At 37.1% G+C, this 18,367-nt stretch overlaps 1 protein-coding gene across 1 annotated transcript; it reads left to right on the forward strand.

The window, feature by feature from the left end:
- The first annotated feature begins 8,451 nt into the window (after positions 1-8,451).
- Positions 8,452-10,197, forward strand: LOC149207588 (transcription termination factor MTERF8, chloroplastic-like). The gene has a single exon (XM_089393916.1). It carries the CDS (start codon positions 9,025-9,027, stop codon positions 9,778-9,780), a length of 756 nt encoding a protein of 251 aa, XP_089250042.1. The 5' UTR covers positions 8,452-9,024; the 3' UTR covers positions 9,781-10,197.
- The last annotated feature ends 8,170 nt before the right edge of the window (positions 10,198-18,367 follow it).

Raw genomic sequence — 18,367 nt, forward strand, 5'->3', positions numbered from 1 at the left:
GATTAGGGCAAAATGAGAAGTGTTTATATATCAAAATATAAACAAAATGGGGAATCATCACAATGTTCCCTTAAAACTTGACAATTAGAAAGAAATGACCTAATTATAAGAATAAACAACCTTAAAATCTTAGCTCAATCATCCTATAAGAAAACAAACCTTAATAAAGATATCAAATCCCCTAATCACACCCATGTTTCAAAAGTAAACAAAATTTCTAGAATAGTTGCTACAAAAATAATCAAAGCCTTACCATTTTTATATAAGATATGTAAAAAACACTACATTACCACGAATTAGACTAAAAAACATGAACAAGGTAGGTGAAGGCCAAAATACCAATAAGAAAACCTATAAATGAAAACTAAACATAAATATAAACCAAAAAACCTAAAAAAATATATGCCACATAGTAAGCCATTTACATTATCATAAACATGAAATAATGAATTACTCCTACTTTTTAACCTCACAAATATTAATTCTAAATTCACCTAATTTTAATAAAATAAAATAATGCTTAATGAAAATATTATAATAAACATGAACTAATGAATTACTCCTACTTTTTAACCTCACTAATATTAATTCTAAATTCACCTAATTTTAATAAAATAAAATAATGCTTAATGAAAATATTATAGAAATTTTGCAACAACCATCTAAAAGAAAGTTGATTAACAAAATTCCACTGCAATTATACATAAAAATAATACATATAGAGTTAATGAAGATTTTGATATCATTAAATTAACATATGAGGATATAAATGTAAGCATATATGTTTGTTAAAATTCACCCTAAAAACTATATTAAAATTTCTAAATATTAGAAAGCATAAGTTATAATGAAACATACGTAATTTAGGTATAAATTTGGTTTTCCTTTATAAAAAAAAATCATAATTTCACTATTTAGATAAAAGAAAATAATGAAGAAAAAAAGATAAAGTTAAATCAGATATTAGAGTAGAAATCCTCTCTAAAATGTTTTTTGAATTAACCAATAATATATACTATTATCATTTAAAATAGACCTAAATTATTGCATCAAAACCCATTAAAAACATATATATTAAAATCATAAAATAGACATAAATTATTGCATCAAAATCCATTAAAAACATATACATTAAAATCACAATGTGAAAGACAAATCTTATTCTAATTCAATGTGAATTTAAAAAAGAAGCATGAGAATTTATAGTGTCAATGACATGAGGAAAAGGTAAGTGGAGCGAAAGTAAATTATTTGAATGGATGAAAAAAAGGCCTATAGATGAAAAACTGGTTTATAGAGAAGCATTAAGTAGTATAAGCCATATGTAATAACCTTTTATAGTTTAGTAGAGTTATATCATTAAGTGGTATAAGCAATATGTAACAACTTTTTATATTTTAATATAACGTTTTTTTAATAGTTTTTTATTATTAATAATGTTGGGGTGTTTTATATATATATATAAGGATAGAAATTAATTTTGAAGGAAATGTATTTCATTTTTTTTAAGTTATAAAAATAATTTAAATATCAAAGGGATTAAATAGATATTAAATTTAAAAAAAAAAAAAAGAAAAAAAAAAGATGAGAAGTATAAAAAAGTTGAAGGTAGATAAATCTAAATTTTGATTTTTTTTATGGTCTATGTTTAGGAGAATTGATTTTTATGCCTAGTGTCTATTTTAGAATATATCTTTCATAATTTTAATTGTGAGAAGTGTTTTCCCGCCCCAGTATGGTAGAGATGTTGTAACATAATATCATGAAATGTAATGTAATGTCCTATTAAAAAAAAGATTAATATAATGTAATGTAATGTAAACAATTTAACTCAATCAAAATAAAATAAAAATAAAAGTAAATTTAACAAAATAAAAACAAAATATTAAAAAAATTATAAATGACCCATGGTATTCATGTGGAATATAGCCTACTTAAAAGGGGAAAACAAAAAGTTGATAGCCATCTTAACTCTATCTAACAAGCATAGAGAGGGATCAATTACTTTTCCACTCTAAAATAGGTGTGCATCTCAAAATATTTGATCTTTCTTGGCCCTTGGTAAATCATCTAGATTGGTTTAATAATCAATGCTTATTAAGTGCATGGTAGGGATTTTCTTTTTGGTCAAGTAAGAGTGGTGCCTTCAATTAACCTCAAAAATAAGATTACTTATGGTACAACGTCTTTACAAGTGTAAAGACCAGCAAAAGACAAACTCGTTGATGAAAACAAGCAACAGGGTCAACAATACCCCAAACATCACACATAAAAACAAAAAAAGAATACTCTTCCTCCTAATCTCGGCTTATCGCACCTCGCATTGACTGCAAGCTGCCAACACCTGAAACTGCGAAATGCAAGAGTCCACTGCAACCTCGCAAACCTCGGCACATCTCGGCTTATCGCACATTTCGGCTTATCACACATCACAGTGACTGCACGCCACCAACCCTTGAAACTGCAAAATGCGGGAGTAAACCTCTGCCATTCGATCAAACTATTGATCTAACAGTCCACAGTCCATCGCATCCCTGCAAACCTTGGCACATCACAATATTGTAAAACTGAGTTTATCACTGGCCATACACTTTTACCGAAAGACAAAATGTGATTGAATCTTCATCGTCGATGTATTTCTTGATCCAACGGTTAACGTAGCATCGCTTCAGGAACTTGCGTGCCCATTAACCACTTTTCGGACCCGACAAAAGAAAAAGAACTTGTGATCTATAAAAAATCAGGTCCGCTCTTCAGCTTAACTACCCCCATCTTAAAACCTAATATCCATTCAATGACGGGGTACTTAGATCCAATGATCTGCGACTATTCAAACTAGCACGCGGGTTACCAGTGGCTGAACCCCCATAATGGAATATGATGTCAGCGCGTGGAAAAAGGATCGACAGTCAGGATTTACTACAGCACTTCAGCCCAGCTCAAGAACTTCCATCCGCTCCTACTCCCGCTAAACTTTTCCACCAAATATGTCTGTTGATCCGCCATGATCAAATGATTCCTATGCATCATTCTCTTCACTTCGGGTTTATGTCGTTCCTTCCTCTCCCGCTGAAAATTTGGGTCTGGTCTAAGTCTTAACCTCCGATCACTTTTAAAACCGGATATCCATACGATCAAGCCCTTGTTGATCTGACAGTCATCAGAGATATCAGATCAGAAACTAGCGCGACCTTTACCCGCTTTACGGAGCCGATAAAGATTATAAACCGCTAATCTATAAATCTTTGGGTCTGCTTGTAGACTTAACCTTCAGTCATTTTTCAACCTGATAGCCATTCGATAACGAAGGCCATCAAAATCTATGGTTGGCGACCTTTCTACTAGCCCGCTATTTACCATGTACTCCTCCCCTGTAGCTTGCTCTGTCTTAAACATTCTTTGTGGGATCAACGGATAGGATTGACTCCTACTTATGCTCTCTCCTACTTCCACTGGTCTTCCTTCTACTCATTTCTCATGGTCTCGAAGTGCTCCATGTCTTTGGCTACCTGTCTTTGGTTACCTGTCTTTGAAAATCATCATGCAATTTCCCCAAGGGTGTTGAATCCCAAGTGTACCTACTATAACTTTCCTTGCGAAGCACTCCTTCATTCGCCAGACGATCAGCTAGCATATTGGCTTTTCTTTGCACATGAATGAAGCTGACAGTTCTCAGGGTTCGCAAGTGGGAAGAAATACGTTGAAAGACCTGCAATAGCCTCCAATGTTTCGAAACTTTTCCTGGTGTCATTCCATTACATATCTTCTTGGCCGCATTGATGACCAATTCAAAGTCTGCTTCAATGATGGCATTGTATAAATTTGACTCGATTAGGATTTCCAGGCACTGCTCTAAGGCGATGAGCTCTGCCATGTTATTAGTGGAAGTCCCCAAATGACTATGAAAGATGTCCTTTATGCGCCCCTACTCATCTCTTATAACCCCACCAAATCCAACCATCTCAGGGTTTCCCTTAGAGGCTCCATCTATATTGATTTTCAAAAACCATGAGGAGGAGGCTGCCAGATGTCTTTACCGGCAGTTGTTTGGCTCACACCCTTGTTTATGCCCTGGGGAACTAACAAAAGGAGACCCAACTGCAGCAATATGTGAGCATCTTGGAGCAAAGGAGGGTTCTCAGGAAGTTTCCACAAAATGGCTCCAACTGTGTCTTTGAGCTGTCGTAATATTTGTGCAATGATGTACTGGGTCAAGCCAATTTTGTTCTTGAAAATATTGCCATTGCGTTCTTTCCATACATCCTAGATAATAAATCCTGAAACCAAAGTCCAAGCTTTATTGATGATTTCATTGCCTGAGAAGTTTTTCCTCCAATTCTTTAAAGTGTTGGTGATGTTGAGTCTGTCCCTGTCAGTTTGCTTGAAACTAAGGCCACCCAATCCCACAAGGCAGAGGTGAATGGTCAGAGGTTGAGTAAGTGTTCCATCGTCTCCTCTTGTAAGCCACATAGATATTATTTGGACGGGCCAACAAAATCCCTTTTTAGAAGTTTCTCCCAAGTTAGAATTTTCTTTTGTTGAACCAACCACATAAACAACTTTATTTTCATCCAATGTGGGTTCTGCCAAAGGTTCTTCCATACCTGATCAGGGTTTTGATAATCAAACCCTAGGGCCATTCGTTTAGCTTCTTTGAGGTTAAAGTTGCCTTCGATGTTTCTTCCCCATCTCAGTTGGTCAAACAAGGATGACACCAAAATCTTCCTCTGTTCCAAGTCCAGAGCAAGAGAAAATACCTAGGCCTTCAAAGGGCTTTCTTCACTATAACCCAAATCCTTCCATATTCTCCATTTACCATTATTCCTTACCTGATCCCAGAAGTCACTTACCATAAGTAAACCTTTGTTGTTAGTGTCATTCTTGAGAGCGGTTAATTCTTCCTTGAACAAATTTGGTTCCTGCTACCAGTTATCCTCCCAAAACCGTGCAAGGTTCCCAGCTTGGATCTCCCAGAAACTATGCTGCTAGACAATGGCTCTATTCTCCCAGGCAAGGTTCCAAATGTGAGAGCCCTTGATGAGCCCTGACATTTGGATATGATCCCTCTCCTACCAATTATTTGCATATTTATGTTTCCAAAGCTTGGCCCAAGGGGTTGCCTATTCCTTAAGCCACCTCCACCAAAGTTTTGCTTTCGAAACTTTGTTGAGGGTTTCAGGATCATGAAGCCCCAAACCACCATGGTCCTTAGGTTTGTAGAGCTTGTCCCAAGCTACCAAAGCCCACTTCTTTTTCTCTTCCCCTCTGCCCCAAAGAAAATCTCGTTGAATACTCCTGATCTATTGCATAACTCCTTTAGGAGCAGGAAGAGCTGAAAACATGAAAATGGGAATAGCCTGTAGGACTGCCTTCGTAAGCACAAGACGCCCCACCAAATTTAAAGACCTGCATGTCCATTTCCTGACCTTGTCTTGAAGTTTATTCGTTATCGACTCCCACACTCCCTTGCTTAGAGGTTTGTCCATAAGAGGCATTCCAAGGTACTTGGAAGGTAACTGATCCCTTTGAAACCCGAGAATTCTGGTGAGGTTCCTCTAAATAGCAATGTCAGTGTTAAAAAAGAAAACTTTTGATTTGTCAAGGCTTACCTCTATACCAGCAACCATAGGAAAGTTGTTCAAGATTTGTTTGAAAGCTCTGGCTTCCTTGACCGTGGGAATACCCTGCAACATTATGTCATCCACAAATTGTTGATGAGTAAAAGCAACACCATCCAAGGTAAGTTTCAGACCCTGGATTCTTCCTTCAACATTTGCCATTTTGATTGCTCTGCCTAGCCCTTCCATCATGAGAACAAAGAGGAAGGGGGAGAGCGGATCCCCTTGTCTGAGACCCCTAGAAGGCATAAAGGTTCTAGAGGGAGAGCCGTTAAGCAGGATGGAAAAACTAGTCGTGGATACAAGGGCCATAACCCATCTTATCTAGTTGTGGTCGAAGCCATAAGCTCTTAGCACTGCCCTGATGTAAGACCAGCTTAGCTTATCATAAGATTTCGCTAGGTCAAGCTGTATGATCATACCAGCTTGCTTATTGCTCTTAAGAGAGTGTACCACCTCGTGAGCTTGAATGATGTTATTGAGAATCTGTCTTCCTTCCACATAACCAGTTTGCTCCTCTGAGACAAGAGCTAGAAGCAGGGGCTTGAGTCTATTAGCAATCACTTTGGAAATAATTTTGTACACCACATTACATAAAGCTATGGGTTTGAATCGGTCCGATGTCATAGCTTTTTCCTGCTTTGGAATCAAAGCTATGAAAGAGGCATTAAGAGCCTTCAAAATCGTTTTGGATCTTCTTGAGTCTTCCACAACCTCAAGGATATCTTGTTTGACTGTTTTCCAAAAAACTTTGAAGAAGTCCATATTGAACCCATCCGGGACCGGAGCTTTCCCATTTTTCATCTCATTGATAACTTCATTGACCTCCTCTTCAGACACTGGCCTGTTAAGATTGTGGTTGTCTTCCCTGGTTACAAGCTTCGGAATGTGCTTTGTGAAATTGTTAATGAACCGAGATCTATCGACAAGAGGCTCCTCTGCTATGCTAAGGAAGTGTTGAACTAGGACAGATTCCATTTCTTTGTGAGAGATGAGCTCTTTCCCTTGAGAATCTTTGAGTTTTGTAATTCTGTTATGTGACCTGTGATCCAGGGTTGATTTATGAAAAAACTTTGTGTTTCTTTCTCCTTCTCTAATCCACTACACCCTCGATTTCTGTCTCCAGAAAATCTCCTCTTGCATGCACCAATCTTCCCATTCATTCTGAAGAGAGTCAGCTTGATTTTTTCATTCCTCGGTAAAACCATTTGTGATGATGATCTAATTAATCCCCTAAAGTTTCTGCTCAACTTCTCTTTTGGCTTTAAAAATATTACCAAACTCCTTTTTGTTCCAATCTTTAAGCCTGGATTTGATGTGTTTAAGTCTCTGTTGTAGCATGAACATTTAGTGTCCTGAACGGGCATATCTTCCATCCACCTTTTGTCAATATTGTTGGTGAAGTCAAGGTGAGAGAGCTAGACATTTTCAAACCTAAAAGGTCTGTTCCTCGGTGTGCCCATAAAATTAGCTTCAAGCTAGACAGGCCAGTGGTTCGAGCCTCCAAAGGGAAGGATTAAAGCTGACATGTCAAGGCCTGTGAGAAGGAGGTCCTTTGAGATTATGAATCTATCTAGTTTAGAGGCGACTTGAGCAACCCCTCCCCTCTTATTGTTCCAGGTAAAAGTGCCATTTATTGTTTCAGTGTCCACTAGCCCCATGTTATTTATGAAGTTCTGGAAGGCAATGGAGTCTCTGCCTAGTTTTTTGGTACCGCCTTTTTTCTCTGTAAGAGATCTGATCATATTGAAATCCCCTACCAGAATCCAGGGCACATCAGGATATCTCTCTCTTAGCTCCTCAAGGGAGGTGAGAAGCTTGAGTTTGTCTTCTTGTTTTTGAGGACCATAGACGTTTGTGATCATGTATATCTCCTTATCACCCAAAGGTTGAATCACCAATGATAGATAGTTCCTGGACACTTCAACATCCAATATTCCAAGTTTCTGGGGGTCCCAAAGCGTAAGAATTCCCCCATTCCAACATTCAAAATCACATAAATTTAAATTCAAAGATTATATATTAATTCTTTTTATAACTAATATCAATTTAAAATAAAGCTATAATTTAATTAGATTTTTTAATTTTTTAATTTTATAAAATGTTTTAAAATCTGTTATAAATTAATATCTCAATCATTTTTCAATGCTTACTATTGATTAATATTTATAAACATTTACTAATAATTTAATTTAGGAGTTGTCTTTAGTGCGAGCTTTTTCAGTTGATTTTTCTGTTCTAATTTATCTAAAATCTGGTAGGAATTCATTAAAATCACAAGATTGATGGGTAAACCCTACATAATAAAAGTGCCCTAAGGGTTTTTCATAGTGCTAAATCCATATATACAATCAAAAAACTAGTTTAAATAACACAAATCAAGATTTCACCTCAAATTTTTCCACCTGATTCCAGCGCCAAAAACTCCAAAAAATCACACTATAAACAACTCCTTCAACTCCTTCCATTTATATAACTAACACTAATATAAAATTATTATAAAATAAATTTTAATAAAAACAATCAGTAACCTTAATAAATATTTAACAATTTCATTAATATTACTTTTGAAGACATAATATAATCAGTTTTTAAAAGAACAGAGAACAGAGGACATATGAATAAAAGTGAACATCATTTTTTTTTATTTCTCTGCTATTTAACACAAAAAGTGAACATGTAATAGAGGAAAAACAAAATGGAAATCCCAAACAGTCCGTGGTAACCTGGTTGAATGTATTCCCTGTATTTGTGATCAATACTGCGTTGAATGTATTCCCAAACCCTAATAAAACCCTACTCAGTCGCTGTAGTAAACCCTACTAAAACCCTAATAAAACCCTGTTCCCTTACCCAATCTTTTAGGTTTGCTTTCCAACCTTCTCTGACCTTCTGCAGCCGCTCTCGACTTCTCCCTTCTGCACACATGATGATGACGATGAACATTTGGAAACGACTATCAGCGGCAATGCCTCCTGTTGCATTTGCTGTTACTGTCAAATCCCACATAAAATTCCTCAATTTCTGCACTCAAATAGCAACCCCATCAGCAACCCAACGAAAGAGGGATGTTGTCACAGGATTTCTCGTCAACAGATGCGGTTTATCACAGGAAGATATCGCAAAAGCATTTAGGCACAAAAAGGAATTATTGGTTCGTGCAAAACCAAGTCATAATATGGAAGAGGCATTGGAGTTGTTAAACGGCTGTGGTTTGACAAACCCTGCCCAGATTCGAAGGGTCGTCTTTTCCAACCCTCAGTTTTTTTTGTCTTTTTTTTGTTTTTTGTTTTTTTTTTTAACCACATGGTGAATCGGTAACTATCAAGTTTAATCCACGGGAGACCCAGGATCAATTAGTGTCCAAAGAAACATAAAGCCTCAGCTCACTCTCCTTGTTACTTTCATGAAGAAAGAGGATATCTTCAAACTCATTCTCCGTAATGCAGGGGTATTTCGTAGCAGCGAGGATACGCTGAAACCCGCAATTTCACTTTTGCAACGGTTAGTTGTTGAGGGTCCAGCATTATCGGAGTTAGTGGCGAGGCAGCCGCGGTTCCTCACGACTTCAGAGGAAAAGGTTGTGGAGTCATTTAAACAGGTCGAGGGTTTGGGGTTTAAGAAGGGATCAAACCGGTTTGCGGCTGCCATAAGTGCCATGTTGGGGTTAGGGAAGGAAGACATAGATAGAAGGCTACGGTATTTCAGATGTTTAGGTCTGTCGGAAAAACAATGTTCAGAGATATCAAGGCGGTTTCCACAGATTCTGGTGTATTCAGAAGAAAATTTGAACCGGCATGTGGATTTTCTTGTCAAATCTGCAGGGTTTACATTGGCTGATCTTTTGAAGTATCCAGCTGTGCTTGGATTAAGCTTAGAGAAAAGAATAATTCCTCGGTATAGAGTACTGGAGGCGTTGAAGACCATGCAAGTGTTGAAAACAGAGATGATTTGTCCTAAAGTTTTCTTGTTAACAGAAGAACAATTCTTGGAAAAATATGTTAATAAGAATGCTGAATCCTTGGTTCTGCGAGATATTTACCACTGGGTGAAAGATGGAAAGTTGAGCATTGACGAGGAGTCATGCACTAGGTCAGATGTAGGACCAAGGCTAGAGGCCGTGGACCATTACATGAAAGCTGGACAAGGGAGCACACAATGAATCAGACGTGGAGAAAGTCACTCATGAATGCAAGGTTTCTGTTCGATGATGCAATGGAACTGAACAAAAGATAGCATGTTTATTCATCAGCAAGCAAGAGAAAACTTGTGGGTGACAGATTACCCGTATCAAAGGAAAGTGAACTCTATAATCTATGTAGAAGTGTTTCAGATCAAATCTGCTGTTAGTTTTAATGCATTACTGCGTATTCTATGGATGAAGTTGCCTCTGGGAATATCATGAACTGTACTGGGTGGTAGGAACACTGCTAGAGTGGAATTTTTGAAATACCATTTTTCTAAGTTGTACCTGATTTTACTTGATTTACATATTTGCAAGCTGTAAAAGTAATTTTTCTTAGCAAAAGAAGAGACCTGCATTGAAAAAGCGTTCACAAAGGCTGTCAGATGTGAGAATTCGCTAGTTGCTTGGAATTTCAATAATGACTAGTTGTTTGTAATTTCAATATGACATTTTCATTGCACTAGTTTATTCGGCAATTGAATGGTTAAGAAAACGCTGTTTTAAACTGTCACAGTCATATAGCCGCTAGTTAACATTTCTAAGAAGCATTTTTAACAGAGATTCTTTATTCTTTTCAATACAGGGTAGTCTTGGCCACATTGTCTTTATTTGCATAATGATACACCTTATACAGACCATTGTAATCAGTACTGGACTGGTCTCCGATCTAGTTAACCTCAAAAACTGGAATTTGTAAAAAAAAAAAAACCACAAAAACTAGTTAATCTAAAAATATGTAAAATATTCAGACTTATATATATGCGAATCCAAACCATTAGACACAAATACACAAAGTTCTTAAGAGAATCAGGATGTGTTCTGAACCAGTGCAGAGCAAAACTGGTTCTGAGTGGCCCATTGTCCGTTTAGCCAGCCCCATGCTGGTTCTGATAACATTTCCAGCATCAGAAATTCACAAATAACACATATTGATAGATACCGATTTGTAATTAATGCAAGAAATTTTGTTATCTGTCATGAACTCTTGCATTTACATGGGCAGTTTGCTCGTTTTTTTCCTCTTGAAAAAATAAATTAGATATGCAGTTTTCTATTTATCGAGCAGAGTTTGGACTGTCTCTGAAGGCATGCTTTTCTCATCAGCAAAGACCTCACCCTTGCAAAGAGCATACAAAGAATATTGTGAATTATTTGTTCTTAAAATATTCTGAGATGTTGTTAACTAAGTAGCCTAGTTGTACTATAAAATACTTTCATTAGTTCAATTTGACGGTTTGTGACTTCACCATGATATTCCAGGTTTCATGTTTTTTAAGAAATTTGAAAGTGGTCTAGCATATCATTGGTTTGAATGGGTTGATGAATTGCCCTATCATTTTGCATCTGCTTTGACTTTTATCCGTGGTATCTCATGCTTTCACATGATCTATTTGTTATGTAATTTTCTTTATTTGATTATGTATTTTTTTTTGGGGTTCATTTTGTGGGTAAAGGAAAAATGAGATACAATTTTATTGTCTATAGAGTTTTTATGTTTTACTTTAGTTTTATGGGGTTTTTCTTGTTTTTATTTGGATCCAGATCCATTGTAGAGATAGAGTAGTTGCTTATTGGAAGTAATGCTTTCATGTGTTGTTGTGAGTTGTCATTGTGAATTCCCAAGTGTCAATCTAGAAGTTGTTGTTCATTATGTCTGAATTGTAGTTGTGTCATTTTTGAGTCATAGATCCACTTTCTTAGGATCTAGATTTTTCGAAGTTTGTGATTTATGTCCTATATATTTGTAACTGTTGTGATGAATAAAAAAAATCAAGTGATTTGTGTGTGTCATAATGTGTTCTCTCTATTTTTCTAACATGGTATAAAAGTTGGTTCAACCTGACTCTCACGAGAGGGGTTGATATCATGCAATTTTAGCCATGATACTCCTTTGTACATAGATTAGTTTAATAGATAAGATAAGATAAGATGATTATATTTATGTCTAACTAATGACCACAAAGTAGGTCAAAGGGACTGTTGAGTACAATGATTTCCATACAATGTGGGAGAACCAAATGGTTTCCTATAAAAAAATACAATGCATGAATATAAAAGGTACAATGCAGGAACATAAAAGATACAATGCATGGAATACCCTGACGGAGAAGATCCAGGAGCTAATGGGTCTAAGGATCAGACCCATCTCTCCTAATATCCGACGCTGGCTAAAGAACACTGAAGAAAACTTCCCAAAGTTTGTTAGCCCAATGAAGGGTTGGTGGGAAGTGCGGACTATCCACTAAATCATTGTTTGGGGGAGTTCGTGCATTGCTGAGGTCTGGAGGACCTAGTTAGTCTCCCAGGGACGGATTTGAGACGGATTTGTTGCTGAAATCTTGTGTGGCAGGGTGAGGTCCCACGAATCCTCACTGATCTAGAGTCTGGATATGAAACGATATCAATCGGTCTCTTGGTGCCCCTGTTTGAAGCTAGTACCTTAAAAAATGTCATGATCCTGTGGGGTTTGGTCTGATGGGAGGTTGAAGAATATGCGCTCAAAACCTTAGAACCTCCAGCATATATAGGGCCAAACATCTCTAATCAAGATACTTGGAAAAGTCTACGAGGGTCTGAGAGTCTCTAAACAAGCAATGGAACCTTCCTCTGATCTAATAGTAGATAGGGCATCCAAAAATGAAGTGCACCTCAGTGTCTACTTCCTATAAATGACATACCTAGCATATTCGGTATGGTCTATCAATCTGGTGGTCTGTCTTGTTGAAGAATCTAGGGCAATTCATGATTTAGTGATTCTTCCCAAACTTGTTGATAACAGTTTGTGTTGTCTTCTTCAATTAGCTTTGTTTTATTAGTGTGTTCTTCAATTCTTAAAACAGTTATCAACATGGATGATCAACAATAAAAACAAGTACACAAGATGTTGGCTCCAAGCCAGGGCAAAACCTCTCCTCTTGAGAGTAAAACCCTTGAATCTCTTCTTATAGATATTTAGATGAATACCAAGACCCTTGACAAAATAAACACAAGGTTACCTCCAAGATAAGTGTCACTATTCTCTGCACTGCTTGGTCTTTGATTCACTGTCTTGACTTCACTGTTCTCCTTCTCCTTATGTCTTCACTGTCTGGTCACTGTCTTCGACACCTTCTCTTCTTGACTTGCCACAATCCTTTGATTCCTTGTTGATTACACCAGAGATAAGTTATGCCACCAGATAGTGTTATGTTGAGCACTTGTTGTGGTTGCATATGCACAGTCCTTTTATAAGTATTGAAGTATATACATTACAGTGAGTGATATATCACACTTCTGAAGGATGTCCCGAGGATACCTTTCAGGCTTATATATCCGAGCATGATTGAGAGGCTTCGAGATATCCTTACAGGCTTTTGGAAATCATATTGAGCTTCACATATAGATATATCGAGACCTTGAGATAAATACCGAGACTCTGAGATACTGCCTTCGAGATATGTCTGAGCTTCTGAGATATATGCCAAGACTCTGTCCTTCAAGATATGTCTGAGCTTCTGAGATATATGCTGACTCTGTCCTTCGAGATATGTCCACTGTATATTCAATGACTGTAATATGAGATCTGAAGACTTTGAGAGATATGCCGAGACAGTCTTTCCAAGAGATATATGAGCTTCACTTATAGACCTCGAGAGATATATCAAGCTTCTCGAGAGATATCCGAATTTCACTTACCGAGAGATATCATTGTGTATTCGTTCCCTTTTTGATGACTGTAATATATATTTTATTGCAAAGATCTATGTACATTGACCCTACGTTAACCCTATATATATATAGGTCAACGATGATACATCAAACCGACAGGAGAGCCTTTGAATCTAAGCCGACATGTCAAGGAGACTTACTCTAGTTCGTAGAGCGGATTTGTAAGATGATAGTGACACTTATCTTGGAGTGTATTCCATAATATTTATGATGAAACATAAAAATCCTAAAGACATTAAGAAGAAGTCTTTGACCTATGGTAAACGCATCTTGCTCATGAAACCCATGATGCAAAGAATAACATTTTTCTTCATAATATTATCATTACAAGTCATAATGAAAACCAAACCTAGTTACTTTTCCTTCAACAAGTCTCTACCCGAAGTCTAGGAGAACCTATTCTGAATTGGCCTAGAGGAATGCGAAGAGCATGCATCCAGTGATGAAACATACACTGGGGTCAAACAATGACCCTGTCTCTCAACTCCAAGTGCTCAGCATAGAAGGCCATATTTGGGCGCAACCCTTCCGGAGGATTAACCCAAGTGACCTGGACGAACTGCCTGTAGATGTCCTCCCTGATGATCTTGTTCAACTCCCGTCTAGTAGGTAGAATGTGACCAGGAGCATCCAAGGAATATCGGAAAGGAAGGAGACGATTCAACTGAATGCCCACTGACTCTAAGAGATTTGAAACTCCTGTAAACCAACATCTAGTCCGTCTCGAGGGAGTAGAACAGGCAATAGTCTCAGAAGAGCAATATGCCAAGTAAGGATATTGGTCCCGACTCTTTATCGAGTCTGCAAAGCCCCAAACACGATGCAAGAATGAGACCAAACTGAAGACTATCTAAAGCCGAAAGGGCTGAGCTCCAAACTTTGCAAGGATGATGTGTTGAGGCACTGTTTGTTTGCATCTAATGATGCGGCGGAGAAAAAGAATCTGGACTCTCTCAACAGAAGCCCAATCTGACTCAAGTAAAGACGATCCCCAAATCTCTGAGCCATATAGAATAGTGGGATGTATCAAGGTGTCCATGAGGCTCATCTTGGACGAGATGTGTAGGAAGTGATGCTAAAGGCACTCTTTCAAGAAAGGGCTAATGATCCATATCCTTTGTTTGATCTATTGAGTGAATATTTGATCTATTGTGTTTGATCTATTATTGTGTTTGGGCTAATAGAGTGTTTGATCTATTGTTTGTGTGAATATTTGATTTGTGTGTGGATTGTGGATAGTTGCATGCAAAGGAGAATTGCGAAGATCTAGTGTTGTTGTGTGAAGTTCCATTGTGGACAAATCTTTGTAAAAGAAGAGGAGATCTGCTTGTGAAGAAGTTGGATCAACATAGATTTGGTTTGATCTAGTGTGGATCTACAATTGAGAGCAATGTCTACATGTTTTAAATGGTGGTTCTCGAGATTATCAGATGGTGCAAGATGTACAATTGCGACATGCAAGTGGAATGTTGGCATTTCTCATTCTAGATCTGAACTAATAAAATATTGTGGTATTGTTTATCCAAAGATCAAGATCCAAACGTTGCAGATCTGATGGCAAATACCAATATGCAAAGTTATTATTATTATATTTGATTTGATATGTATAGATCAATAAAGAGTAGTTATTGATTTTGTCTCTATACATTTTGGTGGTTGGTGTTTGTGTTTTTATCGGTTATAAAAAGGATTGGTGGTTCTTAAACTGGAAGCCTCGATGTCTGAAAGATTAATTCTTTTGTGTTTTTATTGGTTATTAAAAAGGGTTGGTGATTCGTAAACTGGAAGCCTCGGTGTCCGAAACATCAATTCTTATGTGTTAGTAAGGTCAATTTGTTTGATCAACTTTTGAACACATTTAGTATCTAGACCTCCATCCTAGCCATTGACGGATAGCCAAAAGCGAAATATCCGACAAATGGTGATTGATCCATAGGATGGTTCATTACTTGACCACTCTTATCGCGGAAGCCCCGACGAGCCGAAGTGTCAATATTGTTGATCTTGCAAAGTTCATCAACGATGGTCAGAGGCGGTTACGTTTTAAATGGAGGTCAAGTGATAGCTCAAACATGTGGTGGTGAAAGAGTGGTGCTTGTGAGATTCCAGAGTGGATGTGAGTGCTGATGAAGACCAATCAGACAAAGATTATCCTTGTTGTTGTAATATGTGATTTCAATTTTTCCATGTAAGCATTAAGGGAGGGTATTGAAAGTAATGTTTCCATGTGTTGTTGTGAGTTGTCATTGTGAGTTCCCAAGTGAGGGTATTGGAAATAACACTTCCATGTGTTGTTGTGAGTTGTCACTATGAGTTCCCAAGTGTCAATATAGAAGTTGTTGTTCCCTATGTGTGAATTGTAGTTGTGTCATTTCCGAGTCATAGATCCAATTTCTTAGGATCTAGATTCATCGAAGTTTGTGATCTACGTTCTATATATTTGTAATTGTTGTGATGAATAAAAAAATTCAAGTGATTTGTGTGTCATAATGTGCTCTCTATATTTTTCTAACAATGCTTTGATGAGATATATGTATAATCTTTAATTGCTACAATCTCAATACTCCTTTCATCGTTGATAACATTAGAGATGTTAGAAAACTTTGTTTGAGGCAAGGAGAATGTTTTAGAAGCTATTTGAACTATAATTGCAATCCTCAATGTTTTAGAAGTTGTTTGAACTACAATTGCAATCCTCAATGTTTTAGGAGCTAGATAAACCTAGCGTGCTCGAATTAGCTCCAAGTTCCATTTAGTCGAATACAGGGACACTAGGTTTTTTTTTTTTTTTTTAGGTGCTTAAGCGATAATCAATGACATAGAATATTTTTGCCTTCAACATTGACATGGATAGGCTAGTAAGACAACAAGAGAGTCATGAATTTCTTGAACAATATAAGCACGCTTTTACAACTCAAATTGGGTTGTGCAAGGACATAAATTATGTAGAAATTCCCTGTAGATTCAAACTGCTAATTGTAATTTGCTAAAACAATAGACTTGAATATACTCTACCGACTGCAAAAACAATTAAATGATCGCAAGATCACAAAGCATAAAAGAGAAAGAATTCAATCAACAAATTACACCGATTTTCTGTGGAAAGCCACAGTTAAAAACCCCTGCTATTTGTATATTGCATTCGTAAGAAAATATGAGAAGATTACAATGCTTTGTTCAAGTTCGAGCAACCTTTGCACTATCTCTATATGTCTCACTGTTTCCAAGGCAAGCCTAGGCCAATACTTAACCAATTTTCTGCTTGCCCAAGTCAACCAATTTTCTGCTTGCCCAAGTCCCTATTTCCTTGCGTTGTTTCCTTGGGAATTAGCCTCCTATTAATTAGGGAAATTCCTCAATTGAATTGTGCAATCCATAATAGGTGTTATTCTGACTACATGCACCACCTGTGCAATTTGGATGATTATACAATTGATAATACACTTCCCTTGAACTCCAATATTAACTGGGTAACACGTAGATATTGCGTGCATGACTTATTTATGGTTGATTTATCAATCAACTGATTGAACATTGAGGATGCACCCCACTACTAGACCTCCTACTAGTTCCTCCAACAGTTAGAACTAGTTTAACTCACTTTAACTTAGTTAAATTGAATTAATTAATCACAACTCAAAATAAACTCAACCAGGGCTCCTATAAAGTATAAACCACTCTACATGACTCAAGTTAGATCCTCAACTCGAATTGACTGAACCAACTAATTCAAACTAACTTATTTAACTTGTACAAGTTGTCATGAGATGTGGAATTACAATTTTCTCCTAATTTAATTCAAGGGAAAATTAAATCAGATTTTTTCTTGTTGAATTTTCAACACTCCCTCTCAACAAGAAAGGGATTATCAGATACCCTAATCCTACCTCTATGGAACTCGAACTTGCCTCTTGACAGTGCCTTAGTTAAGATATACACATCATGTTCCTCCGTAGGAATGTACTCGAACAACATGATCCGCCTCTGCACACAATCTCATAGATGATGGTACTAGATGTTGATATACTTGGACCAATCATCAAAAAATGGATTCTCAGAGAGTTTGATACAACTCTGATTGTCACAGTAAATCACTGAAGGATCCATCTGCTGACCAAATAACCCAACAAGGATCTTCCTCATCGAGATAGCCCCACACGTTGCTTGACTAGCATACATGTACTCTACTTCTCCTGAACTGAGTGCAATTGATCTCTACTTCCTGCTATACCAGGAAACTATTGCTAACCCAATGTTGAAGATCCCCCTCGATGTGTTCTTCTTGTCTGATGGACTCCCTACCCAATCTGCATCTGTGAAGCCTTGCAGCGTCACTTCCTCCGTCCACTTGTACCAAAGACCAAACTAAGTGGTACCTTTAAGGTATCTCAACACATGCTTTGTTTCCTTCCAATAGAGTTTAATTGGCTTAACCATTGCTTGACTAAGCTAGTTAAGTGCATAACACATGTACAGTTGTGTGTTCATCAAATACATAAGTGAACCCACAAGCTGCATGTAAATGGTAGCCTCTACCACTTCGCTTGAAGTAACATCTTCTTTCCTCCAATTCCTAGCTAAAGGAGTCTCCATGGGTTCACTGCTCTCCATGTGAAATTTCTTCAGTATCTCGTTGGCATACTTCCCATGAGAAATAAACAATTCCCCATCTCCTTGCCAAATTTTCAAACCAAGGAAATAATACATGAGCCCCATGTCTTTCATCTTGAATTCTCTTGCCAAATCCTCTTTGCAAGATTTAGTCATATTCTCATCACCTGTTAGAATTAAATAATCAACATATAATACTATAATCAACAATTTACCTTGAACCACAATATGGTAAAGGTTTGCA

This window comes from Pinus tabuliformis, chromosome 1_2 (genome assembly GCF_031772625.1).
Source record: "Pinus tabuliformis cultivar Carrire ecotype Pingquan chromosome 1_2, CPIR1, whole genome shotgun sequence".
In the NCBI taxonomy this organism is placed as follows: domain Eukaryota; kingdom Viridiplantae; phylum Streptophyta; class Pinopsida; order Pinales; family Pinaceae; genus Pinus; species Pinus tabuliformis.